This window comes from Anthonomus grandis, chromosome 10, assembly GCF_022605725.1.
Source record: "Anthonomus grandis grandis chromosome 10, icAntGran1.3, whole genome shotgun sequence".
Lineage (NCBI taxonomy): Eukaryota > Metazoa > Arthropoda > Insecta > Coleoptera > Curculionidae > Anthonomus > Anthonomus grandis.
This window is the reverse complement of record NC_065555.1, coordinates 8,547,608-8,571,772: the sequence shown is the minus strand read 5'-3', so window position 1 is coordinate 8,571,772 and position 24,165 is coordinate 8,547,608. Positions and strand designations below refer to the sequence as shown.

Here is a 24,165-nt window from a genome sequence, read left to right as displayed (position 1 = left end):
ACGTTAACACGCAAAATTGAACAACACACACAACGCCTTTAAAACATTAATGTTTGGCCAGATATGATGAAAAATCGAATCGCAAGTGACAATGTTAATCGACGTGTGCGAAAAATAAAAAAACACCTGAATTTTAAAAGAATTTGTTCCTTTTATCATGTCAGAAAAATGTGATTACATTTATTATACTAAGAACGCCCGTTTTGAAATTGAATTGTCTCACGAAAAATAAAAACCTTAACTTGAAGGGCTGCATGAAATACGATGCGCTTCATTCCCATAGTTCATGCGCGCATTTTATGTTTTTTTTTAATGTTTAAGATTTTAATTGGTATATTATATAAACAAAATAATGTTTGTTTCAAATTTTATATTCAATCTACATCTTACAACAAGAAGTGAGATTAAAGACAAAAGAGAGGTACTGGCAATGACAAAGGATGCTTAATAATAAGGAACAGTAAATAAAGGTCTCAATTAGTACAGTTATAGTCGAATTTAACAGCAAGAAGTTCGAGCACATGTTCTGAATAAGGTGAGCAATTATTAAAAAGGTAAAAAAAATACCCTTCAGCCAGTCCAACGCCTCTCTAATGCAGCTAACAAATTGTTAGTGTTTTAGAGATAAATATTAAAGCATTTTTTATCATAACATTACTTTTCTCTTCCAACCAAAACAAAACATTGCAATTGTTAAACAAAGTGAAAATTTATTTATTTTTTAAATAGTTAACGTAAGAAATGCATTAAATCAACTAAACGAATTTGTTCGGCGATTCGTAGTTGCAAATTAATTATTTCAACTAGGAATTAAATATATATTATCGCTATCATAAAAAAGACCTAGGATCACATTTCATATCCGCCAAATTTATGACCATTCCATGTTTTCTTCCTTCTGGTCGGGTTTAGCGTTTGGTTCGGCTGTGCTTTTTTCTTCCTTGGGAGGAGAAGGTGCCTTGGGAACTGGTTTGTTTAAAATCGCATTCACAGTGTTGTCAAAGTTCGCTTTCTCCTGTCTGACTTGCGCAATGGTGATCGGAGGCGGCAGATGCAAGGAGGACGCGTTAAGCTTTTGTCTAGTCTGCTCGAGCCACTGATAGGACTCCTGGAACGCTTTTTCTACTTGTGCAACTTCTTCTTCTGTCAGGTGGCTGTATTTTTGATCTTTGTTTCTGCAAAGTAGGAAAACATGATTTACACAATCAAAAAAAAAAAGAAAAACTTTAAGGAGATACAGGGTGTTTCATGTGAAGCGTGGCGAGGCAGCATATCACAGATATGAATAATGAGTTTTTGAAAAAATTGGTTTCTTGGATAATTTTACAATTCTACATCTAAAGAAAAACTAGGAAAATTCTATCGATCATAGTAATAAAAACTTGTTTCTGGTTCAATTGAATTTGATAGTCTTAATCTCATTAAAAATAAAGAAGGTTTGATGGGTGAAAGGAAATTATCGCCACGTCACATTGATTTCCGTGGTTCCTGACTAGAGGGCTTTATTTCATAAAACTCCGTTCTTATTCAATTCTTCTCTGGAGATTTCAATGGAATGGTATAGATAGGCACATAATGTAATATTTTGTCTATTAATAATTTGTCTATACAGCCATAATATTTTTTTTATTTTTGTCTCATTTTTAGGTACCAACAATAAAATTTAAAAAAAAACAAATATTATTAAAGAAACTGTGATAGATAAAGATATAACAAATAGGCACCTTATAAATGTTTAAAAAATTTCGAAGTCTTTAGCAAAAGCGTGCTGACCCTTCTTCATATTGATACTATTGTTTCCAATTTTTTCAACAGTCTAATGAAGATATACCACTATTTAATCTATCGGATTTTTGATTAGAAATAGAAATTAGAAATCTACATTCACCTTTTTGATTATACTATAAAAAATGTAAAAAGGAAGATTTTAAATAGCTGTCTGTCTCTATCGAGCATAGAGTGGCATAGCAATTATTTTGACATTTTATAGCAAAAAGAGTTAAACGTTTAAATAAATTATTTAACTTTGGAAAGAAGATTTTGTTTTTAATGAGAAATAATTTTTATTCTTACATACGTTTATAGTTTTTGAATTTGAATGGCTATCCATTAAAGCAGCCAAATTCTCAACTTCGTCGGTGATTGTTAATGCTTAATTTTGAACTTTATCATTAATGTTGGATTTTGTTAAGTCTTTAAGCTGAGATTTTGAAAGGGATATTACTACTTGTGATTTATGAAAAAAGTAGCGGAAATAATGATGACACTTGTGGAACTCCCTGCTTTAATAGGTTACTCTCTTAGATTCTCATTTTTAACAACTATATAGCAATAGCTATTATGATAATAAATTTGAAATAATTTAACAGAACTGGAAGAAACACCAAAATATTGTAGTTTGGATAAAAATAGGTCATCATTCCAAGATATCAAACGCTTTACAGTAGAGTCTCGATAATGTGAACGTCCCATAACGTAAACATCCCTAAACGTGAACAGCCTAATTGGTATTCAGCCTAGTCTAAAACGTGAACGCCAAAAATATCTCGCCTCTATAACGTGAACAAAAAAATATTTATATCGTTTTACCGTTTTACCCGTAGGCATGAAGCGGCATTTCCTATGTTCCCCTCGTCGGCAACTTTAGTACTAACTTAGTGCTTTTGCATATCGCCGCCAAATTGTATATCTTGTTTGTACATGTTTGGAAGAGATATGAAATTTGCGTCTTATTCAGTGTTTGTTCGCCGATCAATACGAAACATGCACGATGTCTACTAAGAAAGTAAATTATTTAACTCTGGAAGAAAAAGCCCAACTTTTGTCCGATGTTAGTAGAGGTTGCGGAGTTACCTTTATAGCAAAAAAATTATGGAATAGCCAAATCCACAGTGTGCAATTAAGAAGAAAAAAGACCAAATTATTTCTTGGCCAGGTTAACGAAAATCTCTTAGGCCTTCTGAATATCCATTAATGGAAAAAGCTTTGTATAAGTGGTTTTTGCGACAACGAGAGAGGAATGCACCAATAAGTGGTTTAATTTTAAAAGAGAAAGCCAAATATTTTCACGAAAAACTGTACGACAAAAATTCCACTTTTTCTGCGAGCTCGGGGTGGTTGCAAAAGTTCAAGAAAAGATTTGGCATACGCTTCCTAACAATGACTGGTGAAAAACTATCTTCTCAGCCCGAGCTGGTTTCACCATTCTTATTTTTTACCCGGCTTTTACCCGGAAAGACTTACGTATCCAGTGAAGAAAAAACTGCCCCTGGAAGAAAAACAGCCAAAGAAAGAATAACGTTTCTAGCATGTACAAATGCGACTGGACTACATAAATTGACTCCCTTGGTAATAGAGAAAGCTAAAAAACCACGAAGTTTTAAGAACTCTTACATTCCTGTACACTGCAAAAACTTACAATCTGCCTGGATGACAGCCGGAATTTTTAAGGAATCGTTCAAAGAAATTCTTGTGCATGAGGTAAATTTCCTGCCATAGCTATACATTTCAAAATTAAAAGTTTGTTTTAATTTTAGGTGAGAAAGTTTCTTGAGAAATAAGGTCTTCCAGAGAAAGCACTTCTTTTATTGGATAATGCCCCCAATCATCCCCCAGTAGAGGAACTTTTATCTGATGATGGACTAATTCAAGTTATGTATATGCCTCCCAATGTGACACCCTTAATTCAACCTATGGACCAAAACGTTATTAGGTTGACTAAACTGCATTATCGCTCCATGTTTTTGGCAATGGTTGTAGCTAATAAATCTAAGGACATGAATGTCATTATCAAACAATACAACCTCAGTGATGATATTTTAAACTTATCACGAGCACGGAATAAATTAGAACCAGCAACCATTAAAAAGTGTTGGAAAAATATTTTCGAAAGCCAAAGCAATGATGATCGTGAAGACACAATACCCTTGGCAACTCTTCGTCAACAATTGCTAAGCCTGAATAGCATTGTAGAGACTAACCTCAATTTATTAGAAGAAATTGATCCAGGGCAAGACTTCCAACGTGGAGATATCGAAGAATGGATAAAGATTGTACTGCAGTGTCTAATGATTCAGAAACCGAACAGGATCAAGATCCAGAGGTTTCTCAGGCTATGGATAAAGTCACTCACGTTGAGGCAGTTCGTATATTTAACAGAGGTCTAGAATGGGCGGAGCAAAACAATGCCGACTTCGAGGATATTCAGTCTTTACACAAATTACGTGAATGTGCAACTATCTATCTTTCAAACAAACAACGTATCCGTCAAACAAAGTTAGATAACTTTTTTCTAACAACAACGGATTAAATATAAATAATGTACATTGTAGTTACTTACATACATATACTTACCTATATAATAAATATTTTTTTCTTTATACCATGTATAAACATATACATATACATTTTCAAGTATGTATTACTAACTGTATAACATGTTTTTGTTTGATTTTCCAATAAAATATATATTCAAAGTACATATACGTGTTAGTTTATCATGCGATTAACTTTATCCAGTAACATGAACTCCTCGAAAACATGAACACAGTCATCCCTAATTAGTTCACGTTATCGAGACTCTACTGTACTAAAATTCAGCAAATTAAGACACGTGAAGTTTTTTTTTCTTTATTGCATCTTATGTCATCGTTATGATGTTTTTCAATAAAATTGACTATTTGGCTATATAAGAATTTTTTAATATTTTGGGCACTTTTATTAATCGATTTGCTTTTACAAAGCCTCTGGATTATTCGTTGCTGAAGGTACTTTTCCACCTTCTCTGAAACACCTTTAAAAATAAATACTAAAAGGTTCTACATACAGAAATAAAATCAACAATAAAAGTTTAAAAACACAAACAATTTTGCTAAAAAAGACGAATAGATATTTAGGAAAAAGAGAAAGTTTTCAAAGGGGATAAACATCAACGATTACAGTTATAACATTATCGTTCTAACACAAATTCGGTTTGATTACTTATTAAAATATATCACGCATTTCGGCATTATTCAAGATCATCATAAGTTACTTAGACATAATACATACACATAGAAATTTTTAAATTTTTTCAAAGAATTTTTAATACTTAAATGTTTAAATTTATGTCGTATGTTTATGTATTATTTTCATAAATAATCCAACTGAATTTTTAATTAAAAAGAACGAAAAGAAAAGAATACTCTTATATTGGATTTTTAGTCATTGTAATTCTAGAAATTTCACAGCGAATGAAGGTAACCTGTAGAGTATGTATTTACCTGATAAGCTCAATAGCTTTCATGCAAAGCTGCAGAGCCCGAGCAAAATCTTCAAGAATAGCAGGCCTTAGGTCATATTCGATCTTTCGCTGTTGTACTGGTTCCCCTTCTTGCTTTAATTCTGCCAATTTATCGACGTAAACCTGAAAGATGATGAAAGCATATTATAAATTAAAAGAACTACGTAAACCAGTAGACGTAACGTTTTTTGAGGCCAGTGTCTTCGTCATCAGCTAAATTTTGGTTAACTTATTCAGTTAAAATAAAAATACGATGTTTTTATCACGGCATATTTTGTCCTAAAATATCGGGAACTCCGTTAATTCCGGTTATTTTGACTGCCTATAGTGTCAAAGAATAACTTCTTAACGTTGGGAAAAAACCCAACCTTTTTTTGTTACTTTAAATCTTCCTTTAGTTTTTAATTATTTTTTTTCAATGAGCTTGGAAACGACAATTCGATTATTTTTTAGTAAAAAAGAGCAGGCTCCAACTTAAATTTAGCAATTTATTTCAGTTCTCTAGCATTTATAGTTACTTCACAATTAATTTTCAAATTTCGAATAAATACGCCATGTTTAATTTTTCCCTTGTACCAGCGCGGCCGGGATGATACGTCACAGGCGCCCAATTAGTGGACGCGACGACCGACGCTAGCATGTCGTCCGCGCACGCTGCTTTGCTTTGTTAATATTATTATGCATGTTTTTGCTGTTGTTTGTGTTTTTCAAAATGTCTGCTACACATACCTGCTATATATATTGTATTGTATTTTAATAAGTTCATATGTACATATGTTCTATGTCGAAAAACGCCTTAGACAAGGCAAGGAAAATGGTTGGACCGGTATTAGCCTATATTTACAATGTTAACGAAGTGAGCCGAATTTTTCTCGCATTATGGTGACACGCTGTGTGTGAGTTGCTGTTTTTGAGTGTATTTTAAGAGATTCTTGGTTTGTTTAAAGTAAAATTTTTGGTTAAATCTATACTTTTTCTTTTTGGATATTACATCAAAGTGGGATGTTCAGTGTTTTGATTTAAATTTCGTAGGAAAAATAATTGCCAGATGACATTTTTGCAGATTTGGTGGCAAGCAGCTCGTTTCAGGTGCGTGATTACAGGTCCACTCATTTTCCTAAGAAAAATGCTTAGTTTTTGAAAAACAGGGTGTCAAAGTAAAAGTTTATTTTTATTTATTTTTGAATAGAATTTATAGTTTTAAAATATTTACGTTTATATAATGGGTAAGTTGTCTGACTGACCACGAACAAATCCCTGCTCCATTGTAATTAGTCAACAAGCAAAATACGTCAATAATAAAAGTTAAAAGTCAAAATGTCAACAAACAAAACCACCTTGTCAAAATAACGCCTGGGCACTAGGCTGTGGCTGGCTGGCTAGCGCGTGCTCTATAATACACCGTCGCGTCGCGTCGGCGTCTATGACGTAGCGCGTAATTGGGACGGAATCTCGGGAGGTATAAAAAACCCCAGACTAGCAGCCTTATAACGTTGCAAATACTTACCCTAACAACTTAAAATAAACGTCATTGTTCTTATAAACTTATGTTGTATTTAATTTTGGGAAAATATATATATTTTTTTTTTAATTTTCCAAGCCCATTGCCAAAATCATCCAAAAGCCTTTTTGTATGCTGTAAAATGTTAGTAGTAATAAATGGGACCGTTCAAAAAAAGTATTTACTGAAATTAGATTTTAAATTTAGTCTTTTCATTTTTTCAGAATTTTTAGTGACACGTTATAGAAGTGTTGACTAAATATTAGCCTTTGCATGTCACAAATTCAGAATACCCAGCAACTTTTGAAAAAAAAAATAGTTTTCAGAAATTATTTGATTTAGTGAGCTTGACACCATAGAATTATCGTCATTAACGAAAAACTTTAACGATCAAAGAACTTTTTCTATATTATGAAATTTTAGAAACAATATCATATTGATAAGAGATTTTAAGGATTATAAAAAATAGCTTTTGTTATGTGATAGAGACAACTAAGTTTGCAGAGTATTCGACGGATTTTCCCATTGAATCATGAAATAACTTGAAAGGCTCTTTCCCTAATATATTTAATAAATTGTCACGGCTTAAAAATTTATTAAATTACATCTATAATGAAGAAAATTACCGCTATATTCAGTTAGATAAACTATTGGAAGAGTTACACGAAAATAGTGGCATTTTAAAAGAAGCTGCAAAATTAATTCGTCTAATTGTGACTATTTCTTCTACAAGTATTTATGTTGAACGTAGTTTTTCTTGCATAAAAATATTAAAAAAGAATATACCTTATCTTTAAAAGATAACTACTGCCTCGGATGTAACAATAAGCGTAGGTAAATACTGCTCTAATATTGATTTTTTATTGCGTTTTAAAATTTTGTTTTTGCGAGTTATGGTATATTATTTTGAGTTCTGAGCTTCACCTGTTCTTAAATTAAGGAGCCGCCATTGCAAAATATCACGAAAGTTTTTTAATTTCATCTAGTCGAGAACAGCTTTACCATTGGTTTATAAATCTATATATAATCCATATCATGTTTCTGCTTTGAAGGGTTATAGAGATCGAAACGTCGACTCTCTTTATTTTATTTCAACCCCAAATCCAATAACTAAACATTTATGATGTAAATAAAAAACAAACCTGCTTGTTACAGTCCTCCCCTTCTTCATACAGCCAATTTTCCATCTCGTCTAGTTTCCGAACTAATACTTCTCGGTCCAAATCGAGGATAAACGGAGCCAGCTCGTCATCCGAAGAGACCTTGTTTCTCAACTCGTACACGTATTCTTCTAATGCGTTACGCGAGTCCGCTCTTTCCTTTTCTTGTTTATCTGATGCAATCATCTTGAACTCTTGTTCGGTAAATTTGTTAATTTCAACGTTGGAAAAGCCAAAGGTGAGTACTTCTATGGGCAGCTCAACGCTCTTAACAAGTTTTTTCTTTTTGTCTTTTTCGCCGTCCTGCAAAGATAATGAGTTTATACATACCACTAGTTCTACTATGGACGTTTTTTAATGTGATATTTTCACCGTTAATAATAATAAATAATATCATTAGTCTGGGTCTATAGTGTTTTAATGAACAAAATAAACAAAGGTAAAAAACATTTCCAGAAGACCACCAGTGAACATGTCAAACAAACTTAGAAATTACTTTGTTAAACTTGCAATTCACAAACTTAATATTTGACCACTTTTTCTTATTCGAGATTGCAGCTCCATTAAAACTGTACGTTATATTAATCTGTTTATTAAGTTATTATAAGTAAGGGATGGTTATATCCCGAAACCGCTTTTCTCACTCCTTATGAGAAAAAATGCAATCCAATGATCAACAAAAAATTGAGAATAACTTTATACAATATCTATCCAAGAAGCAAATATTTGGAAATATAAGAACCTAATTTTTTTAAGACGTAGATCAATAATATAATCGTTTGTCATACTTGCTTGACGAATATCTTTATCCCATTTGCAGATGGCACAACGATTGTTGGGAGGAATCACATTGCACGTTGGACAATAGAGGATCAAGGAATGTATGAAAAAATGAGGCCTTAATGCTGACTGCATAGGTTTCTTACAGTCAGGTTGACTTTATAGGTGACAAATTTACATCAACAAGTAACTATTTAATAAGCTAAAGGAGCTATTATATTCACGTCCAGTCCGAATTTATTCTTATAATTTACCACGTAGTCCGCCCCCGGTTAGAAACTTCTACCTTGTACTTGTACACCTACTCGTTGTGCACCATACTTTCAGGTAAAAACAAAAATCAATACCCGAGATAACCGGCGCGCATCCCTTCGTCTCTCAGAACATTGAAAGGCTAAAATTAGTAAAACAACAACTTTGTTTGAGTTCAACATGTGAACGGGGGCAAGGGAAAAAATTTGAAATGGCAAAAGCTGATGTGCGAAATGTGCGAGATGACAAACGGCTTTGTATTTACATTCGGCATTTGTGAAGTTCTGTTTTTTCATTAGTTTTTGCTTGAAAAACGAAAAAGGTTGAGTCATTTCAGTGTTACGATAATAAAAACTTGTGTTGTTTGTGCCGCACCATGGGAAACAGGCGATTTAAACCGATCTTTTCACAAGTAAACACCGGTATTGTCATAACATCATCTCAAGAGCCAACTGTCGTCATAAACGTAGAATAATAAAGACTTGCGATAATATAAAATCAACAATGCGATGTTGTTGCCTTTTTCTCTAATATAGGGACGTTATCTACATTCATTTCACTTTGAATGTTGACTTCTTTACGAAGATACGATTATACGAAAGATACTCTATATCTTATCATATTTTGTGAAAAGAAAATGCTTCATTTTTATTAAAGAGGAATAATATTTTTTTGCGCCTGTCAAAATAAGTGACAAATTTTTATGATATTATAAAGTGTTTTTTGCCTTTTCTACATAAGCATTTTGACAATATTGCAAGCAAATAAACTGCCCATAGTTCCACGGCAATGCGAATTCTAGCCTTTCAATGTTCTAAGCTCCGTCTTAACTCATTCGTTTCTGGTGCACCGCCTGGTTCACGTTTGTTAGCTTTAGCCAAATTTCGGCGAGTTTTTCGTGGTTTAGATTTTTAAAGTATTGACTTTTTGGTAGGCTGATTATTAAGGATAATAAATAGCCTAAGATAGATCAAAAATAACGTGTCAAAAATAACGTGTTAATAAGTGTAATTTTTATTTTAGGTTATGTTTAGTTAATACGGGAAAAAATCAGAAAGAAGTTAGCGATAGGTCTAGATGTGGTATTCCCCGACCACCACGTTCCCTAAGCAGGGAATATATAGACCTACGCCGCAAAATTGAGAGACGTGAAAAAGAGCATTCTTGAGGGTCGCGATCCTCGTCTAATAGTGCTCGTGCAAATTCGTCGCGACGTTCTAGATTTAGTCAATATAGAGGACCATTCTTCGAGTCAGACAGGCTTATGTAGAAATAAGAAAATTAAAAAAAAAATTAAATAAAACGACGCCGGCACCGTCGTCACCATGAATGTAATTTGAACCTATCTCTGCCGACTGTGTCATCAAAAATCCCCCAGGAAATTAATGATCGATATTTTTAATTTGATGATCCGAGAGATTTTTTTTTTGATTTAAGTACTGAAGACAAATTATAGAGGAATTACAACAGTGAAGTAAAGTAAATTTTTCATGAAACTAGAGAGAGTTTAGGAAGTCGCATTAAAAAAAAAAACCAATAGAATAATGCACTAAATCGTCGAGGTAATTAAAAGTAGTGATGGGAAAAATCGCATTATTTCGATAATCGGATTATTATGTTATGAATGTGTATATATTGCAACATCGCAAATCACAAGACATAAAATATCAGCTGATCAATTTGTGACAAATAATTTTGTACTTTTTTGTTCCTTGATCATTAAACTGTTGCTGTTTCTTAAAAAAGTATATTTTAAATCTTAATATTTTTCACTTTAAATTATTGATAAACCGTGAGAAGTCAGTATTCCTGTAAATAGTAAATGATGCTTACAATGAGATCCGGAATTTAAAAAAATCAGTAGTTTGGAATTATTTTGACAAACTCGATGCAAAACAAGCCGTTTGTCACATGTGCAAGAAAATTTTAAAATATTCTTAGAATGATTTTATATAACCATTATTTACTAAATAAAATATGTTTATTTCTATAAAAAAAAAATTAAAGATTTTAAAAGAACTAAAAGAATTAATTATTTCATATTTATTTTTAGTTAAATTACAATCTTAAATTGTATCTAAAAGTTGCATACTTTCCTCCTACGGTATTTAATACCAAAAAATAATTATGTTTATTATTATTAAACATTGAATATTTTATAGAAAAAAAAATAAATAAAATTTATTACACATGGCAACGACTTGCTAGTGAACAAGACGTATGACGATTATATTCCATTTTTTTAATTTTAATCTTTCCATCACTCATTCAAAATAATCGAATTATTTTTCGATAATCGGATGCTACCGATTATTTTTATAATCGAATTATGAATGATTTTTAATCTGAATAATCCCATCACTAGTTAAAAGAAGGTTCTATCTAATAAATTAAATAAGCACGCTATATGAAACATCGTCAATAACTTATAATGGGCATAACTCAACCTGTATTTAATCGTTATACTTGATTTTTATAAACAATTTTTACCCATGTTTAAAATAATTTACCAAAAGTTTTTTAAACGGAGAATTGAAAAACAAATTAAATGCCAATAAGTGTAGGTACTATTTTGCATGACAACACGATAAGAAATGCAATCAAACTTCCTCTGTTGGTTAGGGAGCTTCAAAATAATATGAAACTTAATAAAAGACCAGAGACTATTATCGTTCTAAAGATAATTATCTGGCTTCTCAGGATATAACTAGCCGACAAAACACAAATTAAAAACAAAAAAAGAAAAATCAATACAACGAACATAAGAAACTAAAACAGAACTGGACTAAGCCTGACAACCAGTTAACGCAAAACAAAAGGGACTGAACATTAAAGAAATTTCGCCATACGGCCCGAGCGGCCGGCAGCATCAAAATGCGTACCCCGCTGAACCAGGCGGATATTTTCTTAGTCCAGCTGGTGCCGGACCCTACCTCTGCCGACTGCTGTTGGGCTTCGCCTCCTTCCATTGGCACGTCCTCCTCGCCCTTCTGCGGCGGCTGCTGTTCGCCGTTCTGTTGTTCCGCAGTCGAATCCATCTTTTCTTTTTCGGGAGACTCTGTTTCCGTCGCTTCTTTAGCTTCGATTAGAGAGGCGCTAGAGACGGTTACGATCCCGTGCAGGTTGATTCGCACCTTCGCTTTGACTTTCTGGGGCTTACCGTCTGGTGAGGGGCGGATGTCTTTGATCAACCAAGTGCCTGAGAAAAAAAAAGAAATTTGATAATATCTGGATTCTAAAATAAATTTTGACTTTTCATTTTTTGAAGTTTATTTATTTCTTAAGATATTTTCACTTTTCTTATTTTATTGTCAAACATTATATTGATCAAAAGCAAAGAGCATAAGGCACTTAAAGACAAAACCATTTTTTTAAAGATACACCTAACAGAAACAAAACTGAAAATCTAAAATACTAGTACAGATCTTTCGCAAAGTAGATTTTAACTGGCTAAGGCCAATTGAAAATAAATCAATGCTAATCTTTAACACTGCCCGATTGCATTGATCCTGCCTAGTGGGTGAAAAGTCTACGAAAATCGGCAAAAAAAAAGCTTGGATTATTTAGCCTTAGTGTTTATACCGGGTGGTGCAAAGTTTCAAAAAATTTTGATAAGCGAATCTTGAATTATTCAATTAAATGTAATTGCAAAATTACCAAATTTTCGGTTCAGGTAAAACCAGACACAAGCCACCAGCAAACAATTTGTTATAAGGCTTTGTCAAATCTGACGTACAGCCGAATACAAGAAATGTTTTTTTTTAATAGTTGAAATGGACGGAATGGGCTTGGTGGGGAAATAGACTGAAAACATTTCAGATACTGCTCTAAAACTGTTTCTCGCATAATGCCACTTAATTTTGGCTATTTTTTCGTCGATTGAATAATTCATACTTGTTTTCAAATATCGACTGTCACTGATGTTCCGCTCGGCGACGCACCACCCGGTATTTTAAATCGTTAATAATGTAATACAAATTCAGGTATTTTTTTTAGCCGCGTTTTTTGAAATTTTTTTTATACAGAGTTCCTCAAGTAGTAGAAACTATGGCGTCAACATTAATTTTCTTAAATAGAACACCTTGTATATTATGACGTTTTACAATTCTATGATATGGATCAAAGAATTTATACCGAATTTTGCGTAAAAATTAAATGAAGTGTAAGAAAGTGTGTAAAATGTTAACAAAGGCCTATGGTGAGTCTGCACTGAGTAAAACAAGAATTTCCGGATTCCTCAGCACATCCACAACTGATGAAAGCGTGGCAAAAGTGAAAAAAAAATTGTTATGAACGATCGTCGAATCACAATCAGAGAAGCCACTGATGATGTTGGAATAGGTATTGGCTCATTCCATAATTTTTTTTTAATGTTTTTGAGTATGAAACGCGTGACAGCAAATTTGTTCGAAAACTGTTGCATTTGGAACCAAAACAGCAGCGGCGAATGGAAGTTGCTCAGGAGTCAGTTAACGAAGTCAGCAACGATGGAATATTACTGAAACGTATTATAACAGGCGACGAAACATGGATTTATATGATATAACAAGTGCTGTCGAACGTGAAAGATATGCTCACTTTGTTCTTCGATTTTAATGACATAGACGAAAACACATGTATAACGGACTCTTAATTCATAGAAAGTATTTCAAAAACTCAATACCGGATAATAGCAAAAAAGTCCCTTTATAGGTAGTTTATCAGCAGATTCATATAAGATGACAAAATATCATCAGAAAATAATTTTAAAACACTTTTTGTGCCCAATTTACCGGACAAAGAAAACATAATAATAAATAAATATCAACATCAATATTCATGTTTTCGATTGAATGTAATAAATGAAACTAAGTTTTGAGTCCAATGAAGATGAGTTATCTAACTGAAATGAAAAATATAAATATTGTGATAGTGCTGGAAAGAAACCCTTAGGGAGGAACCCATGTGCATTAACAAAATAAGCCGCAAAATCATGTGTCTCAACTCATATTATTTGTAGGAAAACCACATTTTATTTGAACAAATGACCAAAAACAATTAGGCTTTTGAACCGAATTATGCTCAATATGTGAGCTTTATACGCATTCCTAGTATGTTCACCTAAGTTTGTAATATCATAATTTAATAATATGTAATTGGCTACCTCTGTGTCGTCCTTTCACTCTGTGTAATTTGTTTTACCTAATTTTTCTCATAAAATCAATTGCGATCTGGTAAACCTATTCATTACATTAGTACTTTTAGTTTGCTTTTTGGGCGGCTTTTATTAATATCAAGTTTTGACAATATCAAGTTTGAATTGATTTTAAGGTGAGGATTTCTCATAGTTTATACCAGTACGAAATAATTTATAGAATATTAAATAAAAAGAAAATAGATACATACCAATATTGGAATCAGGATATGGAATATGACCTCCATAAAATACTCTAATTGGAAATGCTTCTGTTCTATAAAAGGTCAACATTTTTGAGAAAGGAATTGCATGTCCTACTGGAAAAACTTCCATATCGCCAGCGGACTCTCCGCCTGGACTAGCATCCCATGATACATGGATTGGATAGTTCTGCAAAGAAAAAAAATAATTAAATTAATAAATTAAGTTATAACCTAAAGTGAAAAGAAATTATTACTATATACTATAGAAAGTAGTAATGGAATTACATCATTAGTGCTTTCGACATATTTTTTAAATTTATATAAAAATTGTTATTTATAGAGTCTACAAAGCAAGTCTGACTTCTGGTGAAAATATACAATTATTTATAAAAGCAGTTCTACTTATAAATTACAGAACAAAGTATCTGCAAATCAAAGTTACACTCTTTTTGCTTTACAATGCAGATAATGAAACGGTATTTTTAATTAAAGAAAAATAAATAGTAATATTGCAGTTCCATACTTTTTTAGGTAAAAAAAAGACGTATTTTAGTAATGGCAACCGTTTTTTAAAACAGGTTACACTTAAGCATCTGCTGTTTCCAAAAAGAAATTAAAACCGCCAAACATTACCTAATCTCCCTTACATACCCTCATTTTTATTAAACTAAGGGTCTGCAAGTCAATCATATAGATTCAATAGGACGCAAATCGATTTTTTGGAGCGCACATATCAACGTTTTTGAGCATTACTTATTTATACTATGAAATTAAAAAGTAAATATACAAAATCTATCTCACCTGAACATCTGTGATGCTAAATTCTCTAACTCTAACTGCTGGAGACAGCATGGCGCATTGCAGAGCGCATCCCCTAGATACGGCTTCATCCTGGTTTAAAGTAGTGCTGGGATGTACTTTAAATACTTTTTCGATTAACTGTTTAATAGCCGGAACTCTTGATGATCCACCCACAATTTCCACGGCGTAGATGTCATTTAAATTCAAGCCGGATTGCTGCAAACACCGTTTCATGGTTTCCTCAACCCTTTGGAACATACTGGCGCAAATCGTTTCCATATCGCTTCGTTTCATTTCGCTTTTCACATCTTTATCGTTCATAAAGCATTCAATTGCCAATGGTAATGTAGTGGAATTCGCTGACATTTGTTTCTTTAATTTTTCAACCTCTGCTAACAGTCTAATGTATGCCCTGCAAAGAAAAGTAAAATTCTAATTACATTTATTGTTTATTTATATTTTATAGTAAAATTTGTGTTTCCGACTTATCCACAAGTCAGTCAAACTCTTGGAGGGACGCGGTTGTTTATTGTAGTAAATGCAAAAATTATTTCTTACCAAATTTGAAATTCTTTACCCTAATAAATAACTCTTAAAATCCAATAGACAACCCAGAAAAGTCGGATATTGAAGACGATAATTATTTATAAGATTGAGGACTTTAATTGTGGATAATGATTTAATGTTTGAACCAAATATTAAATTTGTAAGTTCTGACCCAGGGTATAAGTCAGATAATGAACCTACTCACATTCCAAAAGGAAATTAATGTGACAGCAAAAATGCTTCGTTGAAGGGAGAGGAAGACCTTAGTTCTCTCATATGTTATTTTCTACATATAAAATTCTTTCATAAGCTTACTGCATAAACAACACATAAAAAAAATTTGTCCCAATAAAATACTTAAAATCAATTAAAAAATAATGATTCAATTTTGCATTTTCAAGTATGTCATATTTCTGCCTTGAATAAACATCTCCTTTAAAGGTTTCACTGTACATAATATGTAATTTTCAACTGTCAATATCTCGAAAATAATACAATTTATTAAAATAGTACTACTTTATTAAAATATAAATGTTTACATATAGACTGTTTCTTCTAAAAAGTGTTTCAATGATAAATGTTTCTATATTTCTTTCATCTTGTTTTTTTCGGCTCAGGAATAGTTTTATATCTATTTTATTAATTTACAGATCTCTAATACTCAATAAGGAAAAGAGATTTATTCATATTACTCAATGCCGTTAAATTTCAGATGCATAACCAATCTTTAAGTACTTCTACATTTTCTAATAACCATCAGTTTTGGGTACACAGTATTGACAAAAAGTAGATAGTATTAGAAAAGGATATTTTTTTACTAAAAAAAATATATCAATTTATTTTAACCTGTAATGGATCCTAGCACATTTATCGATACTCATTATAAATTATACTTTGACGTATAATGTAAGAAAACCGCCAAATATTATCCGAAGAATCAAACATAAATGAGATGTGGTGAAGATAAAATTTCTCTCGAATAACTACATCTGAAAAATTGTATTGCCAATAGCTATATAGACCCTCAAGGAAACTGAAAAATATGTAAAACCCAGTGACTCAGTATGTATAATGTTACGATAAATAAACGTGCATTAAAAATCATTTGATATGAGCGATAAGAACAGAACTTTTTTTTTTTTTTTTTTACTTGGGTAAGAACAGAACTTTAAAACTTCTTTTATTTCCAGGATTTCCAATAAACAATTTTTTTTTCCTTAATAACAAGCATAAGTGAGTCAAACATTATCTTCAGAGGAAAAAAATGGTTTGAGGACAAACGATTTGTAAATGCAAACAGATCTGTATTATCAATATATTTTTATATTCATCGAATTGATATATGTGTGTATACGTCCGATTAATCGAAATTAATTTGTCGACCGGACTGACCAATATAAACGACTGAATAATTTAATCTGCAAAAGCCAGAAAAGATTAAAGGACTTATAAAAATTAATATTCCTTATTAAGTGACTAGTATTGTAGAAAATACTGGCTAATTGATTAGATACTTGCTAAAAGTAAGTGAAAAGAGAGATTATATTTAAGCGCGATAAAATAAAGTTTATATTTTAGTAGTTGCTTTAGCAATTGCTTCTACATGAATTACAATGACACTTTTTTCAGTATTTTCAATAGCACTTAATTACTGCCTTATCATATTTGAGCTTAAACAGGTCAAACTTATACCTTGAGTATTATATTATACCTTGATTAATAAAGCATATTCTTACTGGACTTTTTCAGAATGCTAATGCTTGAGTCTCATAATAACTTGATTTTTCAAGAAATTCTGGCAAAAATTCATTGAAAAAAACTGATATACAAAATATTACAACAATATATAAATTTAATCATAGAACGTATATACTAATAATAAGCAATATAACATGTTTTTCTTTTGTATGAGAACCTAAAACATTTGTATCTAATCATATGCTCTTGTCAATATCTCAAAAAGAATCAGAACAATCAATAGAACACTAAATATATGACTTCTTGGAATTTATTCTAAAGCCAAATATTCAGCACAATAGAGGGATCTTTGTCAAAAAAAAGAGAAAGAAAACTTGCAATTGCAAATGCCTAACTTTTAAATTGAATTTAAATAAATTACAATAATCCCCATTTTTGCGTAAGCCAAAATATTAAGAAATTCATATAATATCATTTAGAAATAGATGATTTTATTTTTCATTACCTTAAATGCCTTAAACAAGATTTAAAAACCTTAACTGGTGTTTCCTTATATGTTCACTGTGATTAATAAAATTGCCTGTATGCAAATCAGTGTCTTAGTCATTCATGCAAAGAAATAAATGTATAAGAAAATGAAGCCATAGACATATTTCTCATATTACTTATGACAATTTTGTTACTGATAACTACTATTGTAAAAACCTTACCTGGGATTAGATTTTGCATCAATTTGGTACTTCTTTTGGAATTCCACGCAAAAATGATCTGCGATCATGCGATCGATATCTCTGCCTCCCAAGTATGGGTCTGCAGCAGTTGCTAACATTTTCAATTTGCCTCTGTTAAATGCACAAGCAGAAACTTGTAGAGATGCATAACCACAATCAACAAAAATAACATTTCTAGGTTTCTCTTCCGGTGCGGGTAGATCTTGTTTATAGATGCCATAGGATAAAGCCGTTGCTGTTGTTTCATTGAAGAGACGTAATACATTCAAACCTATACAAATACATTTTAATATATTTTATAAGTAAGTAAAGCTCTTGGTAAAATGTATTGTAACTTCAATCACTAAATTTTCAAAAATATGTTATAAAGAGGAAAAAAATTATGTGTAAAATGAAAATGTAGATACACAAATATTCTAGCTTTTTAAAGCATTTCATTGCAATAATAATCTAATAAGTCAATATCTGATATTGAAACTATAATTATGTTAGTATCATGCAAATTTTAATTTTGTATATAAAGTGTCATTATCAGTATAATGTACCATAAATATATTGTTAAATAATATTTTTTAACTATGGAGTATTAATAAGGATGAGTCACAAATTTAAGATAGAAAAGAATTTTTACTAAAGCAAACTTACCACTAATAGCAGCTGAATCCAACAAAGCCTTCCTTTCACTCTGAGTAAAATAAGAAGGTACAGAGATAACACAATCATTTATAGGCGTCTGCAGAGCTATGCTAGCAGTATCTTTTAATTTTGTCAACAACATTGCCAAACACTGTTCAGGGGAAAAAATGTGTTCTTCATTGAGATAGTGAACCATGATTCCGATATTTCCATTCTTATCTTCCAGAATTTTAAATGGTAGGTACTGCAATTCCCGTTGAACATGAGGATCTGAGAATTTTCGACCTAATAGACGTTTTAAACCGTAAACGGTATTTTTCATATTGGTGACTTGTTGGTTTTTGGCAGCCACCCCCAAGATACGGTTTTTTCCAGAAAAGGCCACATAGGAACTGAAAGAAATACACAACATCAAAAGTAGCTGAGACTAAATTTAGACTTCAGATTAAAGATGACGCATAATACCCCCATATTGATTTTTATACTTTTATTCATACCATCCATATATTTCTGGTTAACATTAGTATTGTAACAAAACACTTTCGGCCACAAACTGTTAATGCTTTCGTATTTATATAATGATAATTATAGGGGAGTCTGCATTCAGAGTGAAATACCTAAACTGTTTGACTCTCTTGTTGCTAAAAAACTGTACAGTGATTGTCGTGGTATACTTAATAGTGAGCAACATGGTTTCATAAAAAATAGATCTACCAATACAAATCTTTTAATGTACATACATTTTATTTTAAGCAATATGGAGCAAGGGTGTCAAATCGACTCTGTTTATACTGACTTTTCCAAGGCCTTTGATAGAGTGGACCATAATTTCTTGGTTGCAATGCAAACAGACTGATGTTAAGCTTCTTCAGGAAGACATTGATAATTTTTATGGCTGGTGTCAAGCAAATCATATGGACCTTAATGTAAAAAAATGCTATCAAATATCATTTTCAAGAGTAAAAAGTCCTATTTCTTACAATTATTCCATACTAACTAAAAGGTTACCGATGAAATGAAGGATCTTGGTGTTGTATTGGACAGCAAATTATCATTTGATATTCATATATCGGGTATTATCTCTCGGCCTCATAGAATGTTAGGTTTCATTATACGGTCTAGTAAGGACTTTTCAATTTTTACGATAAAGAAACTATATTGCTCGCTAGTTAGAAGTGTTCTGGAGTATTGCTCACCTATCTGGAACCCTTGTTATGTAACACATGTAACTGCAATTGAGCGAGTGCAGAATAAGTTTCTTCTTTATATTGGTTACAGGTGTGGTTGCATCAGAGATGATTATTCTTATAGTGAATTAAGATCGCTACTTAATATTGATACTTTGGAAAGGAGGAGACTAAATCTTGAAATTCGTTTACTTCACAAGATTATTAATGGTGTAATTGATTGTCCAGATCTTTTAAGTCTAATATGTCAGAATGTACTTATAAGAAGGAATCAGCATACTAATGTTTTTTATGTTCCTTACCATTCTACAAATTATGGCAAAAATAACCCTATTACAAGAATGTTAAATAATGCAACAATCTGTAGATTTTTTTGGAACTTCAGAGGCAAGATTTAGAGGATCTTTAAGGCATATATTGTGATATGTACTTTAATTTTTTTTTTGTATAGCAATGTATATCTATACTGTATTTAGTAATTAGTTCTATTTATTGTAAAATAGCAAGTCCGTAAATAAATAAATAAAATAAATATTTGATTCTTAACCTAATTGGCCAACCAGCCTAGAATCATGGCCAACAAAGGTTTCCACCATAAGTATGAGTTAGCATTTATTAATCTTTCTGTGTATTTTATGTTTTTCATGTAACATTTGCATCTACATTGCCCTTTCAGTTTTTTTATTATTTGTTAGAGGCTGTGACTTTGTAATAATTTTTAGAAAAAATTTTGTTTAGTAGGAAGAAGATTGGAATTGGAAGAATATGGAACATTTCAAACTAAATAATTTTTGAATGTATCATACTTTGTAATAAAACTTTATACTAATTGATCTTATTTTCAAAACACTGTCATGTAAATACTCTCTATTATATTAATTCTCTACAAGAAAACTAGGTAGTGTTGCCATATTTGACAAAATTCTACAAGATTTAGGTAAGAGTAAGTAGCTATTAACATAAATCAGTGGTAAATTATGGTACCAGGTAGTGTTGTAAAATGCTCGAGAATTTATTTTTCGAGAACGTACCTCGAGCATGAACGAGCACGAACGAGAATTTTCAGCACATACAAGCATAAATGAAAAAAATGCAAAGGAAACATATTAGGAAAATATCTGAAATTAAAAATGTGTTTATTTATGTTCTATTTATTAAGTTAAACTTTCAAACAACCTATTTAGGAACTCTCCTCCGAACTATCCTCTCCCTCATTGCACTCGCTTGATTTTAAATCACTCAGAATTTCCGTTAAATCAAATTCAGACTCATCAGACTCAAAAGAATCATCTTCAATGGTATTAATTTCAGCCCCAGATTTGGTAGTGAGTTTTATTTTTTTTGATTTCGGTTCCATTAAATTGGTAGGTGTTTGGCTGGCCAGTATTTGAGCTTATACTTTGACTCTTTACCGGTATGGGAACGTTCACATTATTGGGGAACGTTCGGATTCATGCTCATTCGTGCTCTTGAGAATAAACGTCACGAAAAGAGTCGTGAACGTTCGCGAACGTTCTTCGAGAATAAACGGGAACGTTCCATTGCTCACAACACTAGTACCAGGGCCATAGCCAGGATTGTCACTTAGAAGCTTTTCAGGAGGGCTCAGTATTTTGGATGAACATAATTTGTATTAAAAGTTTGTTGTAGCAAATATATAATATATATCTAAGTCTACAAATTGTGAATACCAAGGCCTTCCTCCAAATAAACTATTAAAGTCATTATTTGTGTGAATAAATAATAGTGTTTTGAATGCTTAGGTGTCTGAACTTGTTGGATGATGCAAATCCCAGGAGAGTGAGGATGCATTAAAATTTGATGAAAATTTATTAAAAAAAAAACTGTCCAAAGATCTTCATAGGTACTCTGCTTAGCATCTCCTCTTTTATGAGAATTCAAATTGATTCCTGCTTATGAAAATGATTAAACAAATGTACAGAAAATAAAACTTAGAACAAAATAGGAACTGAAACCTTAATATGCTAACTTAATATCTAAGGAATAAAACCCAATAAAATAGCTTCACAATTTGGCAATATTGTAGGAATTAGTTTAATTTTTCTGCAGACGTCAACAAAGTCATTAACCCTAGACAATACCATAGTATATTCTTAATATTTGAGCATAGGAATAACATAAAGTTTCACTTGCATTGTAATTCATTCAAGGCTTTTTTTTGTTTAAATTAATAAATTTAAGGTAAGCTTTCTAAAAATACCAAAAAATATTAAAAATCATTGGGTGGTAAATTGGTTAATCACCAAAAATATCCACAACACTAAAGATGTACTTATATAAAATAATATTGGCAACAGAGATTTTAGCAAGTTAGTATTTATTTTTACCAGCAAATATTTATTCCCATTCTTGATTAGTTAATTCAAAAAAAATATTTAATAAATTTGAAGTACCTATTTATGAAATATTTTAACATTGTTACACTACTCATTACCCAAAATTAAAAAAAAAGTTATTGTATGTATTGTTGAAGGTTGAGAAAAAAAAGAATGAATGCCTCCTGTCTCACTCATGCCCTAAAATGCTGTTATCAATCTTCGCCTGTACTTTCAGTACCTATTACTACTTTTTAGGCCCAATCGCCACTACACACCACTTACATTCAAAGAAGCCATATCAGAACTTATTTCAGCCAAAAATCTATATCTTTATTTATACATTATTACACCATATTCACACATATGAAAATCAATAAAAAAATATCGAGTAGGTATATTAAGTTATTGATGGAACTATACTGATTATGAATAGGTAAATGAAATTAATGGATATATAAATTTATAAATTGGGGTTTACAAAACAGTAATTTAATAAAGAGTGGTTTGCTTTGGTACTACTTCTTAATATATATCATCAAATAACAAATTAAACTTAAAAAAATACTTCAGGGAAAACCTACATTAAAATTTTCCCCACAGGTTCAATTAGGGAATAAAAAAAAAATTACAGAAGGCCTTCTTCTGTTCAGATTTAAAACCTAATTGGATTTAGTTTAGATATAAGTCAAACTAGCTAAATATTTACATTGAGTGAAAAAGAAATATAAAATTACTTACGGGGTTGCCCTTAGACTGTAGTCATTTGCTATGGTCTCAATCCCACCTGCTTTTGCTACTGCTATATAGCAGGATTCATTACCCAAGTCAATTCCAATTACTGACATCGCGGCCATCGTTTAGCAATTCAAGGTGCTGAAATCCAAACACTATTAAAACGATTCTTAAACGAATACAAAACGCCTTTTTAACGATTTTTTAGCAACGTGCTGAGCCGGGCAAGATAACAGGGAAACGCGCTCCCTATTGGATTTCTTACACCAACTACAGCTAGGTTACAAAATAAAACATAGAATACCTACACTTTTTATGCTTTTAGCACACTCCTTAATCTTCGCACTGTCTGCTCTCGAATACTGTTCGGCTATAAAATGGAAATTTAATATAAAATATATATTTCGTTCACAATTGTCCAAGACCTAAGATTCCAAAGGCAACGAGCACAATGGCAGTGACAACTGACAGTGACAATTAAACGGATCTTTCAGGAAATGTAAGGAATATTCCGGAAAATTTTACATGATTCGTCACATTCCCACATTTCGCCAGCGCATAGCTCTCTCTCTCTCAATCTTGATTTTAAAGCACTGAACCAAGTATGTCTCCGTCTCACTTCCTCGTCCCGCTTTACTTTTTGACATTCGAGAAGGTTCTTTCATATCATCGATTCTCGGCGATACAAGCATCCGCGATTGTAAACGTCGCTTTGTCGCAGAAACGTGTAGCGATTTTTTGCATATACTTGTAAACTCGTTTTTATAAGTTATATGCTATATATGTTATATTTATATGTTAGTTTACGTTCTATTACAGGTTATATTTATATATGGCTACACTTGAGCAACATGTTCAAATTTTTAAATAAGTGTTTTACTGTTTTCTAAAATCACAGTGCAAAAATCATTTCTCATCGAATACTAAATATTTGCTTTGCCATACCCTTGTACAGGTCGCCTTTTTCGTAGGTTTTATTAGGTTTCTCGCTTAAGCGTCGTGTCCACTAGCAAATAAAATTGCCAGATTTACACTCACTAATCACTTGCATAGGGTGTGCACGCCATTATAGAAACAGTGGCGGTTCGTGGATTTTTTATTTGGGAGATGCAAGTGAATGGTAATGTGAAACGAGGGATATA

At 31.8% G+C, this 24,165-nt stretch overlaps 1 protein-coding gene across 2 annotated transcripts; it reads right to left on the bottom strand.

Annotated features, from left to right (window-relative positions):
- Positions 1 to 355: 355 nt before the first annotated feature.
- On the bottom strand, positions 356 to 23,500 carry LOC126741234 (heat shock 70 kDa protein 4). Of its 2 annotated transcripts, none has more exons than XM_050447608.1 (10): positions 23,332 to 23,500; positions 23,030 to 23,164; positions 18,775 to 19,157; positions 18,109 to 18,400; positions 15,155 to 15,566; positions 14,360 to 14,540; positions 11,857 to 12,173; positions 7,925 to 8,245; positions 5,262 to 5,404; positions 356 to 1,175 (listed from the first exon to the last, which is right to left on the bottom strand). In XM_050447608.1, the coding sequence occupies exons 2-10, from the start codon at positions 23,143 to 23,145 to the stop codon at positions 872 to 874; spliced, it is 2,469 nt and encodes an 822-aa protein (XP_050303565.1). In that variant the 5' UTR covers positions 23,146 to 23,164; positions 23,332 to 23,500; the 3' UTR covers positions 356 to 871. The 2 variants fall into 2 exon arrangements, with proteins under 2 accessions (XP_050303565.1, XP_050303566.1); XM_050447609.1 differs by having other exon boundaries at positions 11,908 to 12,173.
- Positions 23,501 to 24,165: the final 665 nt, after the last annotated feature.

Bases quoted from the DNA above. Each gene is read 5' to 3' on its own strand.
- LOC126741234 (XM_050447608.1), bottom strand. From the start codon at position 23,145: ATGGCCGCGATGTCAGTAATTGGAATTGACTTGGGTAATGAATCCTGC. The intron at 12,174-14,359 runs GTATGTATCTAT...TTTTTTTCTCAG, and splicing joins ATATCCTGATTCCAATATTG to GCACTTGGTTGATCAAAGAC. The intron at 8,246-11,856 runs GTACGCATTTTG...TTATCTTTGCAG, and splicing joins TATCCGCCTGGTTCAGCGGG to GACGGCGAAAAAGACAAAAA.